This window comes from Alligator mississippiensis, chromosome 3 (assembly GCF_030867095.1).
Source record: "Alligator mississippiensis isolate rAllMis1 chromosome 3, rAllMis1, whole genome shotgun sequence".
Lineage (NCBI taxonomy): Eukaryota > Metazoa > Chordata > Crocodylia > Alligatoridae > Alligator > Alligator mississippiensis.
This window is the reverse complement of record NC_081826.1, coordinates 257,898,740-257,922,302: the sequence shown is the minus strand read 5'-3', so window position 1 is coordinate 257,922,302 and position 23,563 is coordinate 257,898,740. Positions and strand designations below refer to the sequence as shown.

At 43.4% G+C, this 23,563-nt stretch overlaps 1 protein-coding gene across 1 annotated transcript in view; it reads right to left on the bottom strand.

Moving 5' to 3' along the window:
• Positions 1-23,563, bottom strand: part of CMYA5 (cardiomyopathy associated 5) — a 75,528-nt gene that overhangs the window by 19,150 nt on the left and 32,815 nt on the right. Inside the window, exons 8-11 of the mRNA XM_059723550.1 lie at positions 22,525-22,646; positions 14,749-14,898; positions 12,949-13,095; positions 1,769-1,916 (exon numbers count right to left, since the gene is read on the bottom strand). Coding sequence (XP_059579533.1) covers positions 1,769-1,916; positions 12,949-13,095; positions 14,749-14,898; positions 22,525-22,646 — 567 coding nt within the window. The remainder of the gene's footprint in view (positions 1-1,768; positions 1,917-12,948; positions 13,096-14,748; positions 14,899-22,524; positions 22,647-23,563) is intronic.

Sequence of the window (23,563 nt, the reverse complement as noted above, 5' to 3'; positions counted from 1 at the left end):
TACACATTAATTTTCAGTGACTTCTGGAGCTCTTAACCTTTGGATTGTCCATGCGTTAACACCTGAAATTAGTTTTAAGTAAATTTTAGGGGGCTTAAAGTTATGCCACTCCAGGGCAGGTTTATCTGATCCACGTTAGCCTGCTCATGTTCCACTAATGTGTGGCCACTCCCCAAGTTGCAGTCTTCCAGAATCCCAGGATGCAGTGTCCCTTCCCCTGCCCTCCTGTTCTGTGTAGACAAACTTTCCACCCCCTTAATTCTCCTGCCCAGGGGGCAGCAGTCCTGGCACCAAGCCAAGTCCCCTCCCACCCCCAGAGGTATGACCTTGCTACTTCCAGGGGCAACCCCATGCAAACAGTCTGCAGAGCACATGCCAGCGAGCCAGGTCACAAGGCATAGACAGGTCCAGGAGTGGAGTCTAGGGAAAGTGGGGAGGGGGGAACAAGGTAGGGAGCCATGCATGCTATGTCCTGAAACAAATATAACATAACCATTTTAGTGGCTTACCAGAAGCTTACCAATTGGGAGCTTACTGATAACCTCAATAACACACACACAGCAGCGCCCCAAGGTGACTATATTACTTTGATTTCAGGTAGTAGTGTGTATGGAGTGAGGGTGTGAGTCCACCTATCCAGAACTCCCTGAGGCACAAGGACCTGAGGAATCTGAAAATCAATTTGAAATTCTTGCACTTAACCAAAGGCAAGCTAACCAGTATTGCACTAAACCTTGTTTGTGTTTTTTAACAACACAGTGTTTCTATACACGTGCTCTGATGCATTCCGATTAGAACGCATCCGAGCAGACTTGATTAATCTCATGTATTCAGCATCCTGTGTTTCAAAATGGCAGTGGGGGCACTTTAACTGAATGAGCTTTAGTTAAAACGCCTCCACTGAGAGGTGCACTAATTAAAAATTCTACCTCCACCACACAGCATGTGTTGAGGTACCCAAAATGAGGAGAGAATCCTTCACCAACACTCCTGGGACAACCCCCCACAAACTTTTCAGATCTCTTAAATCCTCAGTGTTTTTTAAAACAAGGACGTACAAGCAATGCTATGGCACATTACTATACATTTTACCTCACACCAGGCGTTCATTATTCAAAGACGACTAAATTCTCCTCATCTGTTCCTTGGCACAAGTACCCAGGTGTAGCACAAGGGGCAGCCCAGAGGAGCTGGCAGCATGAAAACCTCATGCCATATCCCCAAGCAGCTGCAAATCCTGCTTCCTGGGTCGCTACAGTCCCTTCACTGTGCCACTCCCCACATGGCCTTATGCATCAGCCAACCCTCCAATTGTACCCACGTTCCTATCCTGTACCCCAGAAAGGAGAGATGCAGACCCTGTATACAAACTTCCCAAAGTCTGCCTTTTCCTGGGCAGCACAACTGCGCTGGTTCTACTGTGCAGAGGAGTGGATCGATTTTGCCCCTTCATCTCTCTTATTTATTCATTTGAGGATCAGCTCACTGGAATTTTGCCTGGGATGGACCACACAAGGTCTTCAAAATGTTGGTGCCAAATAAATGGACTTTCATTTAGCAGAATAAAATGAAAGTACTCATAGTTTCCCAGTATAATCTCAGAGATTAACATCTGGTATGGCTCTTCCTCACCATAAAAAGCTGATTTCTTCTTTATGTAGTTCAAGACAAACAATATAATCACTTACATAATAGCTCACAATGTGGGACATGCTCCTTAAAGCCTCTCTAATCCAAATACTCCAAATTCAAAACCTCAGGGACTCACCTAAGACCCTCCCCTTCAGGGGAATACTGTCTGCAGTATTCCAGCGTGAAAGACTCTGTTGCTTCCGAGTTGGCTGAACTCCATCGGATGGTGGCTGTGTCCCAACACACGGTGCAGTCCTCTGCCTTTATTATTGGGGTTGAAGGAGCTGTGAACACAATGCCATGTTAGATGCACTGGGAAGAATACTACAGCTACTACAAAATGTATGCTGGGAAGACTGCAATGAAAATAAAACTGTAAAATGTTTAAATCACTGATTCCATAAAAACAATAAACTGAGTTAGTATAAAAAGATCACTTTCCTCACGTGGAAAAAATGAATTCATGTAGAAATAACAATAAGATTCCTTTTTCCTAATGTTGTGTTTATTCCTGTTGCTTCAGCAGTAGCAGTTTGCTTTATGGAGCTGAAGGTCCCAAGTCCTTCAGAGGGTTCTTTTTTTGGGGTGGGGGAGAGGTCACAACATACATTTATGCAGTTCTGGGGTTACTTGAAGTGTCAAATCAGATGACTATTTACCTTCTCCACTCACTTCCTCTTTTTTTTTTTTTTTTTTTTTGCATTTCTGCTTTTCTTTAAGGAATAGACCAGTGAAGCCACTCTGTATATAATTTTACCTAAATTGCCTCATCCCTCTCCTCAGCAGCCCTTGAATAAACAATATAACATACAAGAATATGATGCTGCAGAACTGAGAAATAGTGCTGACTTTGCTGCCTAATTGTTCCCGGCATATTCTTGCAATGCAACTTCTAAAATCTGATCCTATACTCTTTTTCTCAGAGCTTAAACTCGGGAACCATGACCCTATCACACAAACAGAAAAAAATGATAAAAAGGACACCAAATGCAAGTGATCAAAGTAGTGCCATGTGAAATAGTGTACAAAACTAGCCCATCAGATTTTTCAGCCTCATATTTTTAGCTGGAAAGTGATTTTGTTTACTCACTCACAACCTTTTTCCCTGCTTTGAATAATGAAATTGTGAGCCTGCCAAGATCTGTATTTGACACTTCTGAAGTAGTACTAACATCAAGCTGTAAAATAAAACTTGTTAATTTTAAAAAGTTCATAATAGAAAATACACATGCTTAAATATCTAGATCAGGGGTGGGCAAAATGTGGCCTGCAGGCCAGATGTGGCCCACCAGGCCATTCTATCCGGCCCGCGGGGCCCCTAAAAAATTTAGAAAAGTTATATTTATCTGCCCCTGGCTGCCTGTCATGTGGCCCTCGATGGCTTGCCAAAACTCAGTAAGTGGCCCTCCACCTGAAATAATTGCCCGCCTCTGATTTAGGTAGATAGATACATAGATAGACAGATAGATACATAGATAAAATATGCCTTAGTCAAGAATAGAAATGTGAATATTTTATACCAGTATAATCTTGCAGAACTGCAACCAATTTAAACCTTTTTGCTTGGTACCACAAATTGTTTGTTAATTATAAAAAACCCTAAGTGCATATTGATTTCTTGGTTTAGTGAAAAATCAAGATTTATTTACCCAAGAGGTAAATAACAATAACTGCAGTGATGTTGAACTCAATACTTAACCTGAGGAATGACAGATCTTTATATTCATCAGAAGGAGGGCTATGTGGGCCAGAGTATCACCTGGCATAAAGCTGTGCAGCCCCATTGATATCAATGGGAATATCCTTCCTTATGCCAGTTTAAGATTCCAGGTACCGAGTTACACAAAATTAAGTTTAAATACCTGCAGGATTATATATCAAGGCTCACAAGTAAATGGAGGAGCTAGTTAAGGTGAGGGAAGGGGTTGTTGTACCAAAGACTGAAGGAGGATTTGAAGCAAGATTCCTTTAATTTCCTTTTGACATATTTGATTAATATTTGTGTTTTTAAATTTTGTCTATGCCCAGAAGGAAGATAAAATGTATAAATTCATATTTTCATAACACACACACATAAATATGCTGTTGTAGATATTTTATCTAACCATAAAATTCATCAATGGGATTTACTCAGTTTAAATTAATAAACTAAAGGGTTAGATGAAGTCAGAGCATTAAAAAAGTGGTGTGTTTTTTTAAATTTGAATAATAGTTTTCACTGAAATTAGCTGCAGGCAGTCAGGCTCTCCTAATCACTATGTATATCTGTACACTGTATCAGATCTCAGATTTTGTCTGTTTATTAATTTTTGAAGAGGTACAGTGTAGAAAAATAAGGATAAGGTGTTTCTCCTCTGCTTCAGGGAATACAGAGGACCAGGTCTGATGGATCTTGACTGAAAGGGTGTGTGCAGGCCTTATGTTAATGCTTACATCTTTTGATCTGCAGATGACCTTCATCTGTCAAGGTGCCGGAGTGTGGAAACAAAGAGATATCTGTTTCCCTTGACATCATTTCTGACAACTGAGAATAATCATGTGAGATAATGCTCATCCAGCTGGATGAACACACACACTCATTCAGAGCAGGTTTGGAGTGCTTGCTGATAATGTGACTATGATAATATGGCTCCAAATATGGAAGCATACGGGCGTCTGGATAGCAGAGCAGAAGCACATGCCTCCGCTGTAAAAGGCCCAAGACTAATGCAACTCAGATGCCAGATGCATTCCTTCCTTTTCTCCACTCTATTTTCTCTGTCTCCTGCTCCATTTGAAAGTCTGTGTGAATTTTTCCTATGTTGGAGGTGTTCTTCAATTAACTCCAATGTATAATTCTATTGTCCAGCCAGTTTACAGATGGTAGTTGTTTTCTTGTGTGTACCAACACAATAGGGATTACTGCAATGAATGTAATTAATTCTGTTTCTTTGTATTGCTAACTGGACTATTTAAGGTATCTAAGTATGCCAGCCTAGTGACCTAACAGTAGCACACTGCACTGGCATGCTAGAGAATCAGTTTCCATTGCCAATGAAATCCCAAGTGTCAGACAGGCGGAGTAGTCTAATATTTTGCATTGTTCAGCTATGTTCCCACTAGCCCATTGCAGGATCAACTGGCTCCAGAGAGATTCTACCTCAGTTTGTGAGAAAGTTACCAAGTTACAGAGGCACAGAATTAAGAGTTCAAATAGGAAACCATCAAGTTTCAAAGGAGACAGGAAAAGATAACACAGCATGGCATTCCAGAGACTTAGGGGAAAATTCTATTTCACCTTCATGGCTAACTACAGACATTCAAAAAGCCCAAGGCGGAATCAATCTAAGTTACATGGTTTTCTGTAAGTGGTGCAATTTAGATCAGTGGCAAACAGAACAAACATTCACGCTTTGGTGTTGGGGGACAGGCAAATCTTAGACCAGGTTCTACCATTTGTAAATAGTCAGTGTGTGCTGAACTTCTGTTCTGTTATGGGTATAGACCAGTTTCCAATCACTTATATCTGTAGAAGTGTAATGTCTGTACCTGGCCCATGTGTCTAAGTAGCACTTCCATGGCCATTTAATAGCCTCCTCCTATTAGAGTAGGAGTTTTGAAAGGATGGGAGCCCAAGAAGGGTGGCTGTGCCTAAAGGAAATGATCCTTCGGGCACAAAGCAAGGCGATCCCCGAGTGAGGCAAAAGAGGGAAAGGGGCCAGGAGGCTTCCATGGCTGACCAGAGAAATCCAGGGCAGCCTAAGGGCCAAAAGGGGAGCACATAAAAAGTGGAAACAGGGTGAGATCACTAAAGATGAATATACCTCCTCTGCTCGTGCTTGTAGGGAGGCAGTTAGGCGGGCCAAAGCTACCATGGAGCTGAGGATGGCAACCCAAGTAAAAGACAACAAGAAATTGTTTTTTAGATATATTGGGAGTACAAGGAAGGCCCAGGGAGGAATAGGACCACTGCTAAATGGGCAGAAACAATTGGTGACAGATAGGGGGGACAAGGCTGAACTCCTCAACGAGTTCTTTGCCTCAGTGTTCCTAAGTGAGGGGCACGACAAGTCTCTCACTGGGGTTGTAGAGAGGCAGCAGCAAGGTGCCAGACTTCCATATGTAGATCCGGAGGTGGTGCAGAGTCATTTGGAAGAACTGGATGCCTTTAAATCAGCAGGCCCGGATGGGCTCCATCCGAGGGTGCTGAAGGCACTGGCCGACATCATTGCAGAGCCACTGCCGGGAATATTCGAATGCTTGTGGCGCACGGGCCAAGTCCCAGAAGACTGGAAAAGGGCTAACGTGGTCCCCATTTTCAAAAAGGAAGAGGAAGGAGGACCCGGGCAATTATAGGCCAGTCAGTCTCACCTCCATCCTTGGTAAAGTCTTTGAAAAAATCATCAAGGTTCACATTTGTGAGAGCCCGGCAGGGCAAATTATGCTGAGGGGAAACCAGCATGGGTTTGTGGCGGGCAGATCGTGCCTGACCAACCTAGTCTCTTTCTATGACCAGGTTACGAAATGCCTGGACACAGGAGGAGGGGTGGATGTCGTATACTTAGACTTCAGGAAGGCCTTCGATACGGTATCCCACCCCATACTGGTGAACAAGTTAAGAGGCTGTGATGTGGATGACTGCACAGTCCGGTGGGTGGCAAATTGGCTAGAGGGTCGCACCCAAAGAGTCATGGTAGATGGGTCGGTCTCGACCTGGAAGGGTGTGGGCAGTGGGGTCCCGCAGGGTTCAGTCCTTGGACCGATACTTTTTAATGTCTTCATCAGCGACTTGGACGAGGGAGTGAAATGTACTCTGTCCAAGTTTGCGGATGACACAAAGCTATGGGGAGAAGTGGACACGCCAGAGGGCAGGGAACAGCTGCAGGCAGACCTGGATAGGCTGGACAAGTGGGCAGAAAACAACAGGATGCAGTTCAACAAGGAGAAATGCAAAGTGCTGCACCTAGGGAGGAAAAATGTCCAGCACACCTACAGCCTAGGGAATGACCTGCTGGGTGGCACAGAGGTGGAAGGGGATCTTGGAGTCCTAGTGGACTCCAAGATGAACATGAGCCGGCAGTGTGACAAAGCCATCAGAAAAGCCAATGGGACTTTATCGTGCATCAGCAGATGCATGACGAATAGGTCCAGGGAGGTGATACTTCCCCTCTATAGGGCGTTGGTCAGACCGCAGTTGGAGTACTGCGTGCAATTCTGGGCGCCACACTTCAAGAAGGATGCGGATAACCTGGAGAGGGTCCAGAGAAGGGCCACTCGTATGGTCAAGGGCCTGCAGACCAAGCCCTACGAGGAGAGACTAGAGAAACTGGACCTTTTCAGCCTCCGCAAGAGAAGGTTGAGAGGTGACCTTGTGGCTGCCTATAAGTTCATCACGGGGGCACAGAAGGGAATTGGTGAGGATTTATTCACCAAGGCGCCCCCAGGGGTTACAAGAAACAATGGCCACAAGCTAGCAGAGAGCAGATTTAGATTGGACATTAGGAGGAACTTCTTCACAGTTCGAGTGGCCAAGGTCTGGAACGGGCTCCCAAGGGAGGTGGTGCTCTCCCCTACCCTGGGGGTCTTCAAGAGGAGGTTAGACGAGTATCTAGCTGGGGTCATCTAGATCCAGCACTCTTTCCTGCTTATGCAGGGGGTAGGACTTGATGATCTATTGAGGTCCTTTCCGACCCTAACATCTATGAATCTATGAAAACATCAGCTGGTTATAGCTTTTCTGTAACTAAAGTTCTGTGATTTGCATGTATTTATGATATTTTGTAACGTTCATACCCAGGCAATCTTATTCGGTTCCAGGTGCCCATGTATCCTATTGAGCATTCCCAATTGGGTAATGCAGAGCATGCATTGATTTCTTGAGTATATTTTAACTATTTGCTTGCAGTGGCAGGACATTGTCAGTGCCCTCATCTCCCTGCTTAACCTGGCAAGTTGAAAAGTATTTTCGATGTTTTGGGTATTATGCCTGGCAGTTGCATGTGAAGGTTATTCCTGAAGTTTTTAAGAACCCATGAGACAAACACTTATCAAGGACAGCTCAGATAGAGATCCTGCCTTGGTTATGGGGTTGGAGTAGATGGCCTTCTGAGGTTCCTACCAGTATGATTCTATATGGAATCCAAACCATGCATCAGTGCCAAAAAATGCAGCTATGGAGCTATACAATTGTGGCAGGCTTGCCGGTAACCACCTGTTTTGCCAGCTTAGAAAGGTGTCAAGTGATTGGTTGGGTGTTCCCACTAATTATGTAGCAACTGGAGGGAAGCTGGCCCCACCCCTACCTGAGGCAAGGCAAAGAGTGGGAACCTGGATGAGGGCTACACCCCCCTTCACCCTGGTTGGTCCGTTTGCAATCTGGGGGTGGAACCTCCAGAGGGTATAAAAAGATCAGCGTGCCTGGCACACGGGGCTGCTGCATCAAGAGATGAAGACACTAGTGTGAGTTGGCCAGCAGGATAGAGCTGTTGCCCCAAAGAGCCCCGAAGACTCCCCCTCACTGGATGGGAGCAGCGAGGGGCCAAGTCCCCGATCCTGCTGCTAAGGAGTGCGGCAAACAGTGCACAGCTTGGTGCACACAGCCAGACCCTGGGAGCCGCACGAGGCAGCTCAGATCTGCAATCCCCTGCCAGCGAGAGGCCAGGAACACAGTGCATGAGCAGTGCATAAAACCAGACCTTGGGAGCTGCATGAGGCAGCTCGGGTCTGCAACCTCTGGCACGTGGCCAGATAGTTGGTGCACAGACAGCACACAGCATGGTCCAGGAGTGTACTGGGATCCCAGGAGCTGCACAGGGCAGCTTGGGTCCATAACCCCTGGCAACCAGTAAGGCCTTTGGTGCACAAGAGGTGCATGGAGAGAGACCCTGGGAGCTGTTTGCGGCAGCTAGGGTCCTCCATCCCTGGTGACAGGCCAGGAAACTTGGTACTGCTAGTGCGGCATGGAGGGTTTGGCAAGGCTGAGACCCTGGGAGCCCCTAGCAGCAGCTCGGGTTTCCACCCCTTGGCACAGAGCCAGTGCCTCAGTGCAGGCAATGCTGCACAGAAAGCTAGGGAGGGACCGAGCCCCAGTGCTGCTCAAGGTGGGTCAGGCCTCTAACCCTTGGTACAAGGAGGAGCTGGCGGTGCACGTGGCCTGAAGGGGGCCAGCTGACAAGGAGCTCTGGGTGACAGAAAGCCCCTGGAGGAGGAAGAGGCGCTAGACTCCAGGAGGCAGGGACAACTCTGCCAGGAAGTCGTGAGTTACCCAGAGAGAGGGGTCCCCACAGGGGAGGACCCCAGTGGGGTGTGTAAAGGGGGCCACATGGGCTATTCCCTTGGGATTGGGAAAGGTCTGGGAGCTTGGGGTTTTCTCCATTTTTCCACCCTGTTATCTAGGGAGTGCTGCCCCGCTTCCAAGGTTATTCTTTTGGGTATTGAGAGTATTTCATATCTAGCTTCCTGCACCTTATATATTATATATGGTACCTTATATTTTGTGAAAATTATTTTATATTGTAAATATTTATATGTTATGGAATTTATGATTGCATGACTCTTGAAGGCATTGAGTTAATCCCTTTGATTGCCTGTTGATATCTTGATGGGTGTGTAGGGTTTGTATATATTCATATAAGTATTTTCGATATTGTATTTTGCCCCTGTTTCCACCCCTTGTTTTACCCTAAGGTTGTCTCAGCTTGACTCTATAGGGGTTGGAGGTGATTGCTGGGCCACAGTGTCCCTCCACAACACACCACCCTGCTGATAATTCCCCTCAGTTGGAGAGGGAGTGTACCCCTGGGCACTACCTGGGTTATACAATTGAAAGTGACTGTAATGGGGAACCCTAAGCCTGATGCACAGAAAAGAGGGTCAGGTGAGAAAGAGCAGCAGGGTCCCTTGGAGGCTGGAATTTCTGTAGCCTGATGGAGGAGGGTGGCTGCCTGCAGAAAGGGAAGCCCTAACAACTCAACCAGAGGGGTAGAGACCCCATCAACCAAGAGAAAACCCAGTACAGCAGGAGGGGCAAACTGCCTGATGCAGGTAATGGAAGGAGGAATGACTGGCTTGGAGCTGAGCTCACTCCACTTTTTACAAAGCCCAGCTTGCAGCTAGCTGGCTAGCTGCAGAAAACAGCAGGAAGGAAAGGTGGGGGATTGGCAGCACCTGGGCCAAGTAAGCAGGAAGCCTGGTCAGCTGACTGAGGAGGACGAGTTAACTGGGACATAAACCCTTCCTCAAGGCAGAGGTGGGAAGAAATGGCCCCAGCAGTGGAGCAGGATGGCACCATCCTGAGAGATAAGGGCCAGGGCAAGCCTTGCAGAAAGAACTGCTGCTCAGGAGGAGAAGCCTGTGCTGACAGGGTGAGCAAGAGCCCAAGGGGCACAGAGGACTGAGAACTTTTCTGTTGGCTCAGGAAGGACCCTGGGAGAAGGGAAGTGAATACACACAGCACAGAGGACTGTTTAATCCCTGGAGGGGCACTGTGAACTGAGTGCACCCAGGGGACTAAGGTTGGCTCAGATGGGTTCAGGAGGAGCCTGGTGAAGTGAACGCACACAGAAGGTTAGGGCAGTGTGTGTTAACCCAGTGAAGGCCTGTTTTCCTTTTTGTCCCCCTTTTCCTCTACTTGCCTGTTAGGAACACCTGATGGACCAGGGCAGCTGTGAGGGATATACAGCAGCCACAGAGCAGAGTGTTCAGCACCCCTTGAAATTTTCCCCTCTATTTTTCCATATTCATACTTTCTTATTTTTGTGCTGGTTTTGGAAAGGGAGGGAGGTGGCAGCCTCTACCAGGTAGAGACCCAGGAGAGGGTTGAAGCCCAGATGGGCCAGAGGCCCTGACTAAAGTCAGGTGGGCTGGAACCCAACAGGGTTGAAGCCCCAGCCAAGGACAAGGAGAGAATGAGAGAGAGAATGGCAGATCCCTGCACTACCCAGTTGGACCAGTAGCCAGGGAAGGAGGATGGGGAGCACTGCACCCTTGGCTAGACTTTGGTCACCCAAATGCAGCCTCCCAAAGAACATCCTAACCAGTATCAAGGCATGGCAGGAAGGAGGGAGGAGTCAGATTAGGGGAGTAGGGTAGGCAGATAGGTGCTGCAATGCCATCTGGGGGCACCACAACCACCCCTGGAAGGTGCCCCTGTCACACTGACACGCATGAGGGTGAAACAGAATTTAGCTCATAGTCTTTTAGTGAACTTCAGTTTTGAGAATAGCTTGCTGAGTTTCCAAAAAACTTGGTTTTCACGCCAGCACAAAGGCAACAATAGAGTTTATCTGCCAGAAAACAAGGGTCAGAAGAGGTTAGAAATTAGACCATGAAGAAATGTGATATTATTATTATTTTTTTGTGAATATATTTGTGAATTATTTAGCCATTCCACAGGATTTGGCACCTGTAAGGTCTGGATTTTCACAAAGTCTATATCTTTTTAGTGAGTAAGAACTAAAACATACAGTTTTTGCAAACGTGACCTTTGGCAAACAAACAAACAAAACAAAAACAAACAAACAAAAACCCCAACAAACCCACAAAAACACCCTGCTAATTGAATATGAAGGAGGAAGAGAAGGTTTCATGCCCCAATGAACTAAGTAAGGAGCTCAGAGCTTTGGCTGCTACTAGGGGCCTGTCTATACCACTTCCACCATGTCCCAGAGAGCACTGCTGAAGAACATGCCCTGCCCACCAACTCCACGTGTACCAAACCCAGAGATGGGGATGCACAGTAATTCTGAGAGTAGCTACTACTAGCACTCTTGGGCCTGTGTAGATGAAATGGGGGGCCCTAAATTGAAGCAGTGGGTTTTTAAAAACACCGCTTCGATTTAGAGTCCTTTAAACCCCCGTGTCATGCACACACCCAAACTTACCTGCCTCTCCGGTGGCTCTGCCTTCCCAGGTTGCTGCCAGGCTGCCTGCAGAGCTCCTGAGCTGCACAGAGCCCAGTGCTTCATTTCACAGCTGTAGGGCAGCAAACTTAAACTTGGAGGAGGAGTTTTAGTTTGCTGCACCCCAAGTCATTTAAAGTGCATTATGCTGCCGAATCTGCTACAGCCGCTGGAATTACTGCACAATACGCCACTGATGTGTGCAAACACCAACACCATTAAAGCAGTGCAAAACCATTTAACCCACTTTAAAGTGTCGTGCACACATGCCCCCCATTTCGCCTACACAGAGCTCTTGTGCACTCTGTGGAGAGGCAGTTCAAGGGTGGTTCCTCCCCAGGACATCTTTACAGCCTCACTTCTGGGTCTGGCACATGGGGAACTGGAACAAGTGAGCAAGGTAACACCTCAGTGGTGCTCTGAGGAGTGCCAGGACAGCAGTAGGGACAGGCCTCAAATGGTCTCAGTAACACTTTGTGCTTTACAAACACTATTGACTATGAGACATTTAACTGTTATTATTCATATTTCCATCACAGAAACTGAATAATCCTGCTCATCCTGCAGAGTTTAAATGGCCTGATAAAAATCATCTGGCAAAGGAAGTGTCAGATCATGGATTAGGATATATGACTTCTATTGCTATGCCTAATCCATGAGATTGTAGACAACCCAGCGCAAGGCACTTGAACTTTCTGAGCCTTAGTTTCCTCAATAAAACTTACTTATCTAGTTATTTGTGATTTATTATGTGTATCACAGTAGTGTCTAGAAGTTGCAGCTGAAGTATGAACTCCTAATGTTCATCCACATAAGACATGGGCCCTCCCCTGAAGAGTTTACAGAAAAAAGGAAGTGTTTTTATCACTTTCACTTTTACATATTCCACAAGAGAGTTTCTCCACATACAGTCTGAACCAATGGTGTATAAACCTTGGCTCCCTCTGCCTTTGTGCCTGTCTCCCCTCTTCCCTTTCCACCTCCCCAAACTGGGGAGCAACTCCTGCTGCATCACACGGGGCCCCCAGGTCTCTCCTGAGCCCTCTTGCCCCAGAATCCCTCAGTCCCACAGGCCCCATCACTCTGCCCCGCTCCCAGGAGTGGGGGGCGGGATAGGGAGGGGGACAGTCAGAGGAAGCTGGAGGAGGGAGGGGAAGCCCCAGTACTCCAGAGGCAGCAACAGGAAAGCAAAAAGGGGGAACAGAGCCTGGAGCAGGAGCCCAGGGGCCACGGTTTAACTCCTTGAGGGCTGGATGTAGCCTATGGCCTGCCAGTTGGACAGCCTTGATCTAACATGAATCTATGCAATTAAAAAGAAAGAAACCCCTGCTCTATGCAATTATGAATCTATGAAAAAGAGATGGGGAAGACTAAATAGTTTTCAACATTTTTAACGTGGTCTAAGAATCAGAGGCCAACAATCATTAAATATACATACCAGTTTTAAAAGTGTATTTGTCACTGGGTAAGCTACATCCTGTGTAGTTCACAGCCATAACCCATACACTATAACAGCGATCTGGCTCAAGGTCTTCCAAGATACAGTGACTTTCCTTCACTGTAACTCTGTATTCTTCCACCAAGGCTAGGGACAAGCATACACATACAGGTCATTAGGGAAGTGCATAATTTTTATAAACAATTCATCTGCCCTAGGGCTATCTTGCATCAACTAATATGTAAACAGGAGATAACATTGTCAGGTCTTGTATGCAAAAGTATAATTTTTGTCACAGAAATATGGTTGAGAAGACCTCAGATGAGTTCTGTTGCATGAGGATAAAATGTGCAGGTTTATTGGCTGGCACTATTACATTTTATTGCACTTCATTCCTGGGAATAGCACAGCACTGCCTTAGCTAATTAACATGGAGATATTTTAGAGCTATTTATACTGTTTTAAATCTTCATCATTCATTCTCCAACAGAACAGCAGAAATCACACAAAGTACTGATTTCCTCCTGCAATACGTTGAACAGAGCTGGTTAAAAAATATGGACTTTACCCTTGAAAATACAGACCATATTTTTTTACTTCTGTCAAATTTTCCAGAGAAATTGTAATCTTTTGGCAAAATATCAGAAATGAAATATTTATGTGTTCAAAATGGTGCCTCATAGAAATCATGGTTTGGGTGCCTTATGCTTTCTCTTCTCTGGGCAAGATTTTGGCTTGGACTATTTCTGGCATGAAACAGTGCTCTCTTCCCTCTTAGTGATAAGTGGGATATATTATTATAAGGGATCATGGTACCCCACAGTAGGTGTTATCTAGCCAGGAGACCTAGGCCACGAAGGACAGCAGTGGCTTCCTAAATAAGGCACCCTAACTAAAATGTTCATGGTGCAATTTTAATCTTAATATTTTGGTTTTCAGCCAATTGGGTTTTTCAATGAAATACTGGCATTTTCTGTGGCAATCCGATATTTTTTTGCAGAAAATGTTACTCAGTTGAGAACCCAATTTTCCACTGACAGAAATTTTTCGATCACTCCTAGGGCTGAGTCCCCTCAAATTCCACTGAAGTCAAGGGGATGTCAAAGCATTAAACACTGTGAGGGATTGGACCCCCAATTTGTTTTAGAGCATGTCAATTCAAAGCAGCTGTAAAACTGGGCTTCATTTCTCTCATGTAAACAACTCTCTCAAAAGGAACTGCTTCTTTTATTTAAAAAAAATCTAGTTTAAGCAATAGTAATACATTTTAAATTATTTCTAGATTAATATTTTTAATATGCAAACAATTTATATATATAAAGCAAAATTTGTTTAATGCCATCTGCAGCTTTGTGTTGAAAAGGTGTATTTCTTACTGTATTACAACTGGATGCATTTTATACACTTGGGATCCTAATGTTGACCCCTCCTCCCCCCAAATCTATATCACACCCCTGACTTTTGGAGATGGTAAATTGAATTTGTATCTTCTAGACCCATCAATAGGCATGGCATCGTCTCTGAAAATCAGGACCCTTTTATTAAGGCCAAATATAGCTTTATCTGCCATAACATAAACACCCAGGTTGATTCCTTTCACCAAAATACTTAGCTATTATTCCACTTTTTTCTTTTACTTAGTTCATGGTCTCCTCAGTTACTTGTAATACCTTCAGTGCTTAATACTGTCTTCACAATCTCTCAGCTACTGATTCTATGCTCTTTCCCTTTAGATGGCAACTATCTTGTCTTTTCTTTTTGCTGAAATAGTGGGGCTAACAGGCAGGTTTAGTCACATACCACTTCCCTCTTTGTTTGCTTGAGGTTCCTCCATGCAGTAGACCTGAAAGTAGTCAACAATGTCTCCTTCATTCACAGTCCAGTAGACCGCTACGGATGTGCTAGTAGCTGAGTTTGGTTCCTGAGGTTTTAATTTTGGAGTCTGTGGAACTAAAAGAAAAATCTGAGTAAATACTCATACTCCTGTCTGTTGAACTACATCAATTCCTTAACTACAAATAAGGATTAATCAAAATGAACAAGTTGGCTGGATATTTAGAATAACTGAATATGGGTAATATCAATGTGATTTTAGGTCAAGAAACTTAGTTGCTGATAATGGGATTCCATTAATCTGATCCTGTTATACCCTTCCAATTTTGCTGGGGTTTCACAGGTGTAAAACCTTAAAGAATTTGGGAACATCAGATCGCAAGAGGCTTCTCAGCCAATTAAGCCCAGTCCTCTGCATCCACAGATAACCATTTATCCAAAGAGTCTTACAGGCTACCTACTCCAACCTCTTGCATGTGAGTCACAGGTCACATTATGAAAAAAAATACCCCCAAACACCCTACCATGTGCCACAGGCAAAAAACAGGGGAAACATAGGGCACTACCATAAGCCTGCCATTGCAATGGCAGAGAAGTAATTTGGTTTGTATATTATTAGAGGACCCTCAAAAGAGGAATGTGTTACATGCTACGCAGGAAACAAAAGCCACCACAGTCCTAGCCAATTTGACTAGGGGAGGAGTGGCATTCATCCTTTACCCTGAATCTGGTGGGCCGCTTGACCCTAAGCAGAAAATCAAGATCTTCTAATCAAATACCTGAGAAATTTCTAAATACAGGAACACTAGCACAAAATTCCCACCATTAGCTGTGGCCAGTGTCCAATGCTTCAGAGGAAGGAAAACTCTTACAAAAATCAATAAAACATTAACGATGGGGGAAAATTGAAGCCTGGCCCCTAGACCAGCAGAAGCTCGGTACCATGAGTTTAGCAGACTAGAGAGAAACAGTCACCTTTGAATCCTAACACTGGGATTGCAAATACTTGAATCAATATATCACAGCTCTTATTACTGATCCAGAACCCCCTGTCTTATCATACTGTGCATCTCCCATCATATTAATTTGTCAAATTTCATTTGGAGAGATTCAGGTTCTTTGCTCCTATTACTTTGTTCAGAAGACCATTCCAAAACTTCATTCCTCTAATAGAAACCTTTTAATTTCTTACCTAAATGTATTCACAACCAGTTATGAATTAACTTGATCTTGTGCCAATATTGTTCTTTAACTTGTTCAAATACTTTTCCGAGTATCAAAAATATCAGTCCTACCCAGTCAGCAAATATTTAGGCTATACTTACACACCTAATCCTAATGGTAAGAACATTAGGTCTTAGGCTGATCTTTGTTCGAAAGGTTGTACCAACACTAGCACCCAGGGCCAGATCCAAGGTGGGGGCACTGGTGCACTTGCACCCCACTTTGATTTCTGCTCCACTCACCGTTTAAAACAAACTGCTGGGTAGTAGTAGCAACAGTTTTATTCAGGCAGTGCTAAAAGAATCACTTGACTTCATGGCTCATTGTAATCTACCTGATCCCTTCTAAACTCTTTATTCCAAAGGTGTTAATGATGACCCTCTCTTCTTTTTAATGGTCTTGATGTTCCACCAATCAAGCCTTTTGTTCTTCAGTTCTGTGGTCTGTTAACTGCTCCTGGTAATGAAGCTCCTATTTCACAGCCCTGCAGATTGTTTTTAAATTATGTTTGTTTTTGCTTCAATCTTAAACTAAATGATATTGCCCTAGGCCCCTAGCATATTAGTAAAGCTTTATTTATTTTTTAACTAGAGAAAAATATGTGTTGTTTTTAGAGGTGCACCGATACATCAATCTGATATCAGATTGGTACTGATATGAAGAAAATTGTCTATATCAGATATCAGCCATATGGGGCCAATATTTTGACCAATAAATGTCCGTGCTCTGTGCAGCCACAACGCAGCATGAAGCAGAGCCAGCAGTGTGGAGAGCTGCCTCCAGCTAGTAAATCGGAAGGGGAGGGGGAAAGGAAAGGGCGTGGGGGGGCACATCAATGCCCCCTATGGTGAGGGAGGGGGCGGGGGCAGGGGCAGGCACTGCCCAGGCAGGGCTGGGGGTGTGGAACGGAGGTGCAGCTCATGGGGTGGGGGCGGCTGCCATCACTGCTTGCACCCCAGGAGTGGGGAGGGGGAGTGTGTGCTGCCGGATCTGCGTGCTGCGAGGCAGGTGGCAGCTGTGGGATGGAGCTGGAGCTGGCACTGCGCGGGGCTCTTCTCACCAGGGACTGGGCTCAGAGCAGACTCTGGCAGTGCCAGGAAGAGGCTGCAGCCACCCCAAACTTCGCAGCAGCTCTGTTCCCAGCCCCATGCTGTGGCCTGGCACAGCCCTGGGGCACCAGGAAGAGACAATGGCAGTTCCTTGGTTTCTAGTAGGGTCAGGGATTGAAGACCAACACTTTAATTCTACAGGAGCCTAGCAGGAAGATTTGCAACTCCCCAAAGGAGCAAACATAGACTATTCCGTTTGACAGAGGCAACAGTAAATGTATGGCAGTGGAGTTTTGGATGATCTATATATTTAAAGATCAAAATACCACCCAGTCAATTGAACCTCCCAATGAAATCATTTTAACTAAAATATTGAACTAATCAATCATGCTTAATGCTGTTTGTGTTAGTGGAGTAGGGGGTCTCTCAGACTATAACTTCAGGTTTCTTGTTCCTCTACAACTTCATCTAGCTCAGGACTGATTGCAGAGTCATCTTCTGCATTCTTTTGTTGTATTCTTTTTTAAACACCTGTCACACAGGTTTACAGTCCATGACATGTTGTTCCCCCATGTGCAGGACAACGAAAACTATGTACCTGCTGTAGCAGGTCTTCTTTGGAAATATGTCCAGAAATGTGCTTCCTGTATAAGTAGCCACAAACTGCCTCTGCAGTGAAAAGCAAACAACCCAATGCCTGACCATTCTCAGGAGAGTCTGTGGACTCTGACCATTAGAGATCTTATAATAGATCAAAGTCCCCTAAGTGTCCACCTTTGCCCTTTGGTGATCCAAGAGCCAATGTCTTTGAAGGCCAGCAATAACTTTTAACTTTAAAGGTATCAAGAAAATACTGAAATGTAGTAAAATGCCAAGGGCATCTTCCCTGCCCTTTCCTCATGAGGCCTATTAATCTTACTAAAGACAGCCAGCCCATGTGCTCTAGGCTTTTAGAATGTTGTGGTGCACTCTGAAGCATAAATTCTGCTGAGGCCTAAAAAATTCATCTTACAATTTAAAGCTGTCAGATAAGGAAGCCCTGCTGGAGGAGCATTCTCAGGTCACACTGCATTAGAGACAGGAGCAGGTTGTCTTTTGGAAGATCACATTTCTGCTGAATTCATCTTGCCCTAAACATAGGGGCTACGCTGGGAGACATAAGTGACCAACCAAACAGGGAATGAAATACTTGCTTGTAGGGAACAGTACAAAAGTGTAAGCCAGAGGAAAAAGGAGCCAGATTCCAGAGACAGAGTGTAGGAGTTTCACTTCAGCAAAAAGAAGAAAGGGTGAATAAGTTTCCTTAAAGTGAAGAAAAATTATTTACCACCCCACGAAGGGTCATATCAGGTCTAGAGGGAGAGAAGACAGCAGGAGAACAGGCCTCTAGTCCACAGAAAGGCTTTGGATTATAGTAGAGGGCCTTACTCCCAATACACTCTGGCTGGACTCCTGGGCTCTGTCTCCAAGGTTCAGAACTCATCCTTAGGGAGAATAAGAGATTCTTTTGGGACTCTGGTACTGTGGCATTGCTTTCTGAGGACCTAGTAGTGTCTTGTAGGGTGATAATCCTTCCAGGAACTAGAAGGAGAATTGTTTCAGTTTCCCAATGTTAGTGTATTACTAAGGTCCTACGGTCAGCTGGCATTTCCTAACTTCTCTGAAGACATCATAAGGTCCTGTATGAGTACATAAACTTCAAATATGCATCAAAAAGTTTGATTGATGATCTAAACAGAACCATCCTTGATGAGATTGCTGTGTTTTTCCCTCTAAAATTATGGGTTAATAGAAAAAATAGATTTCACTGCTAAATAGCCTGATTGCACAGAACAAAAATATATGCATTTTTCCCTTTTTCTCAGTAAATTTCCATGTTACATGAATTCTATTAAGATGCAAGAAGAAAGCTTTTTTTCAGTTATCTTCACAGTAATGATGATGATCCCCTGTGGCATGAATAAGGCAAATGCTGATGCTTGCTGTTTTCCTGTGATTTATACAGAGAGCTATCAGTATAGGAGGATTGCATCTGCTTCTCATTGAGAGAAAAAAAAAATCCTTTCAGTTGCTAAAAGCAAACCAGATTTTTTTTTTATATTACAACTAGTGATTGCTAGTGACCAACTTGAGGCAGCACTTTCCTTTTCCTAGTGCTCAGTGGGAAAATTACTGGCAGTTTTCAATAGAGATGTATGTGAACTAGATTCTTCATTCTACACGAAATTTATTCAAAATAATTTTTTTTTGCTAGAAGTCAGAATGAAAAAGAATTTCATTTAAATAAATTTAAAAAATAAATTTAAAAATACAATAATTTAAGGCCAGTCAAGACATTTACTTCAAAATGTCTCATTTAAATTTTTTATTATGCAAATTTTTAAAGAAAATTCCTTTCCAAATGAAATTTTTTTTTTTAAGAAATGTCAAAATGGTCATTATCAAAATGTTGGTTTTTCCTTCAAAAATAAAATGTAGTCAAAGTAGACATGTCCCCCCAGAAATGTCAGTTGTGACAAAAGCGACTTGGCAAACAGGGAAATGTTCCACTTGAAATTTTTCAGCAAACTCCAGGTTTCAGCTCTGCCTAAAGTACATCCAATTTGCCTCCTGAGTAACATTACGACATCCCTAATGTATCATGGGCCCTATGGGACTTAGGAAGTATGCCAGGTACTTCCTCCTTTCATAGCCTCCCCAGTAGGACAATTCAGTTGGTGAAGGTGCCCGTTAACCGTATTTTTATTTAAATAGAAGAGGACAATGACAGTATTTTTCAGAGACAGGCTTTCAGTTTTGGAATTAGTCTTGTTGGCTCTCTCTCTGAGAGAGCCCAGTTCGAAAGCATGCTGCAAGGCTGCTTTGTGTTCCCAGGCTTTTTTGGAGAAAATGGCTGGAGTGAAGAGATGAGGGCCGTGCCATGACACTGGCAGTGTAGATGGCTGCAGCTGCACAGAGCACAAGGTCACTAATGACACAATCCAAAGAGTTGGTAAGCTTCTTCAGGTGTATCCAGAACAATGAGCAACACAGTCACATCACTGCACTATTTTGTGTGGGTTAATAAGTTGTACTGAGAGATGAGAATGGGGAGAGGACAGAAGAGGAGAGACATCTTTTGGGAATGTTGCACAAGGTACAGAAGTCTTACAGCATAGCTCTGGATGAGGGGAAAGGGGTTTTTACTTTGTTTGGTGGAAAGCTCTAGGGAATGCTGACAGCTTTAAAGGGGAGAATTTTCTGATGTAGTTGAAATAAAACTGGGCACATTTTCTCAGACAAAATATTTTCTTACCACAAAATGCAGATTTGGGTCAACAGAAACATTTTGTGAATTTAGACCCAATTTATCAGATTTCTTCAGTTCTTTGCCTGAAACAATCTAAGTATTTTGTTCCAGTATATTCTAATGTTTCAGTTTTTCAACCTAAAGCAATATTTTATTTGAAAATGTTCTTCAGTTTTACTTAAACAGCTCACAAAGCAAATTAAATAGTCACCAAAAATAAAGAAAAGGAAAGTGAGGCTTTGGGTTTGCACAAAATGGATATTTCTGGTAGTATAATCAGATAATGAAATCAGTTATCATACACACCAGGTAGAAAGCCTTTCAGTGTCCATTTTGTTATTTTCTAGGTTTTTATTAACCATGGGGTACCTGGAGCTTTGTTAGATTTTAATAAACTGAAGGAAATAAATACAGGCGAGGCTCCAGATTCCAGGAAAGCTCATTTTGGTGTCAGCACACTGCCAAAAAGGAGAAGGAAAAGGGAGTCAGCATATTCGAGACTATGGTTAAACTCCCTGCTATGTTACAGTCTTCCTATATGTTCTCAGGCAAGTCATTTAATTCCTTTATGCCTCAGTTACCATTTTTAACAGTATTGCCTACCTCACTGAGTGGTCAGAAGGATGATGAGGCACTTAGATGATCTGCTTAGAGCAGTAGAGCAGAGATGAACAAAGCAAAAATGGGAGAAGAGAGCAAAAAAAGGAGGGTTAAATAGTAAAAGAAAAAGCAAAAACTACATAGGCTGATAAGAGAGAAACAGGATATTTTATTTCTACACACTATAAGGAAAAGACTATATGGAAAGAAAGGGGAATTAAAAATACAGAAGGGAGGTGGATTTCGTGGGATACACCTATTCACCCTCAATGTGTTAATCCAAATTCAGTGATGTTTGTTTTTCATTGGAGACAGTAGTTAAGGCAGATCAAAATAGGAAGGGGAGCACACCAGTCCAGAAAATAATGATATCACACTGACTTTTCTGAAAAGACAACACAAAAGGCAAAACAAATATGTTCCTTCTTTCATCTCCCATCTTGCCATTAGCCAGGACCTGGGGTGGGAAGATAGGACTCAGCTATTGGACTGAAAAAGGTATCAAAGCAAATTTCCCCTAAAAATGTCATAAACACTGCCTCTAAGTTATAGGCAGACTTTTCTCTTAGACTACAAGAGTGTGGATTTGCATTGTTGTGCAGAGCCGTCATTCACAACCTCCTTTATGCAGAGCTGCCTGAAAACACCTAAGTACACTTCGTTCTCTTGAAACAAGATATATTTTGAAAAGCTGGAGAGAATGGCTGGCAGAATGCTGATGGGGATGAAGCTGAGTGGGTGGCCAGCTATGAAGAACTGTGCTGAACTGTTGGTTTTCAGAACGAGTCTGTTCCATTAAGAAAAAAATTGAAGAGAAAGCTTGTAATGGGTGAAGATGATACATGATACACAGTACACAAATACAGTTTGTCCTCTTCACTTCACTTACTGCTGGCCTGATCTGGATAATCTTTATGGGTATAAGTCATACACAAGTATGGCATGCTCTTCAGGTGGAGTGGAGATACAATATACTCCATTATCCTGTTCACGTCTATGAAATAGGCTACCTCCATTTTCTGTAGCCACTGCTCCTTGAGACTGGATGCAGATGGGCTTCCAGCTGCTGTATCCACACTAACACAGTTTCAATGGCTTATTTCTGCAACCCATGCACAGTTGTGTTCTCCACATCACTCAGGTCAGAAGCCTACTTCCTAAGGACTTTGGAAGTTCAGAAGGACCCCTGAACAACTATTGTGTTTCTTCCCAGAAACACTGGAGCACACCGGGGCTTCCTTGGCACAGATAAATTTATACAAGTCTTACGTTCACTTATGAACTATGTGGGATCCAATGTATGATCCTTATTGTATGAGGAATAGGCAGAGTAATGGGATTTTAGAACAAACAAAACATTTTAGTCCTTTCTCCTGTGCCACCCTTTTCACTGTTCCATAAGAAACCAAACACTTGTGCACAATTAGACTTCATTTCAAATGCAGCTCTGATTGCTAATTATACAGGCTTACAACTCTGCAGCTCTTCTTTCAAGCACACACTGTTTTTAGTGTTCTATAAATTCCAAGGCTTTGCCAAAATGTCACCCTTTGCACGGGTGCACTCAGAAGAGATTCTTACCAGGCACGAGGTTTAAGGTCTTCTGATCACTTTGTACTGAACTGTCAGCATAATGTTGAAAAAGTGAAAAAGCACTGGGCATCTTTTCTAAAGAAAGAGTATTATCCATGGCAGAAAGCAACCTATTTGGAAGAAAACATATCCAAATAAATCTGGGTGGTAATACATAGCTTCCAAAGGTCAAAGGTGAAAAACATGTGACATGCACTTCTCTAAATATTTCCCAAGGAATTAACACCAGAAGCAAGAACAGAACTTCCTAAGCTTGGATACTTAGAACAATTACACTAAGTAGAGTGCAGAGTTGTTAAAGCTATTTCAGGTTCACTTTAGCAATAAAGATGAACCCTATCCAACTCCACAAATCAATACACTCATGAGCTATGAGAAGGTTTGAAACAGAAGTTGTATATAGGGTCCTTCTGTCTGCAAGGGTATATGCTTACTGACACTATCCCTTTAAGTATATTTAAAGGCTACATAAAATTACAACTAATCTACAGGAAGCTGACTCCAGAGATTAATGTAAAGCAGCTGGTTGCAAGGAGCAAAAAATAAGAAAAAAGGAAAATGGATTGGACTTAATTAGCCCTTATTTGATGTGTTCATTATAGAAAAAAACAACATATTTTTAACTTTGAGGCAGAAGCTGTCTCAAAGAAATTAAAAGAGTCTTTCTGCAAAGCAATTGACTTTTGCTATTTTTTACCTTGATGCAGTTACTTGTTCACAGTTTTCACAGAACACAGATAATAAAAATACATTTTTGGAAAGACATATAGCATCATATAAATCCTTCTCTTCATCTTTTTAGTCAATCAGAAAAAAATCAATTAGAATAAGTCCACACACATATTAAAGTGTATTCTGTTTTGTAAGTTCATGTTAATAAAACAAACATGAAGTAAGGAAATCCCTGAGAAGTATATTTTACGTAGGATGTTTTTCAGTAAATGACAAGATGTGACTAATTGGTTAGACCTTCATATGTGGTAAACTATGTTGATGCATAATGCATGATTTTATAGCCCATATCTTG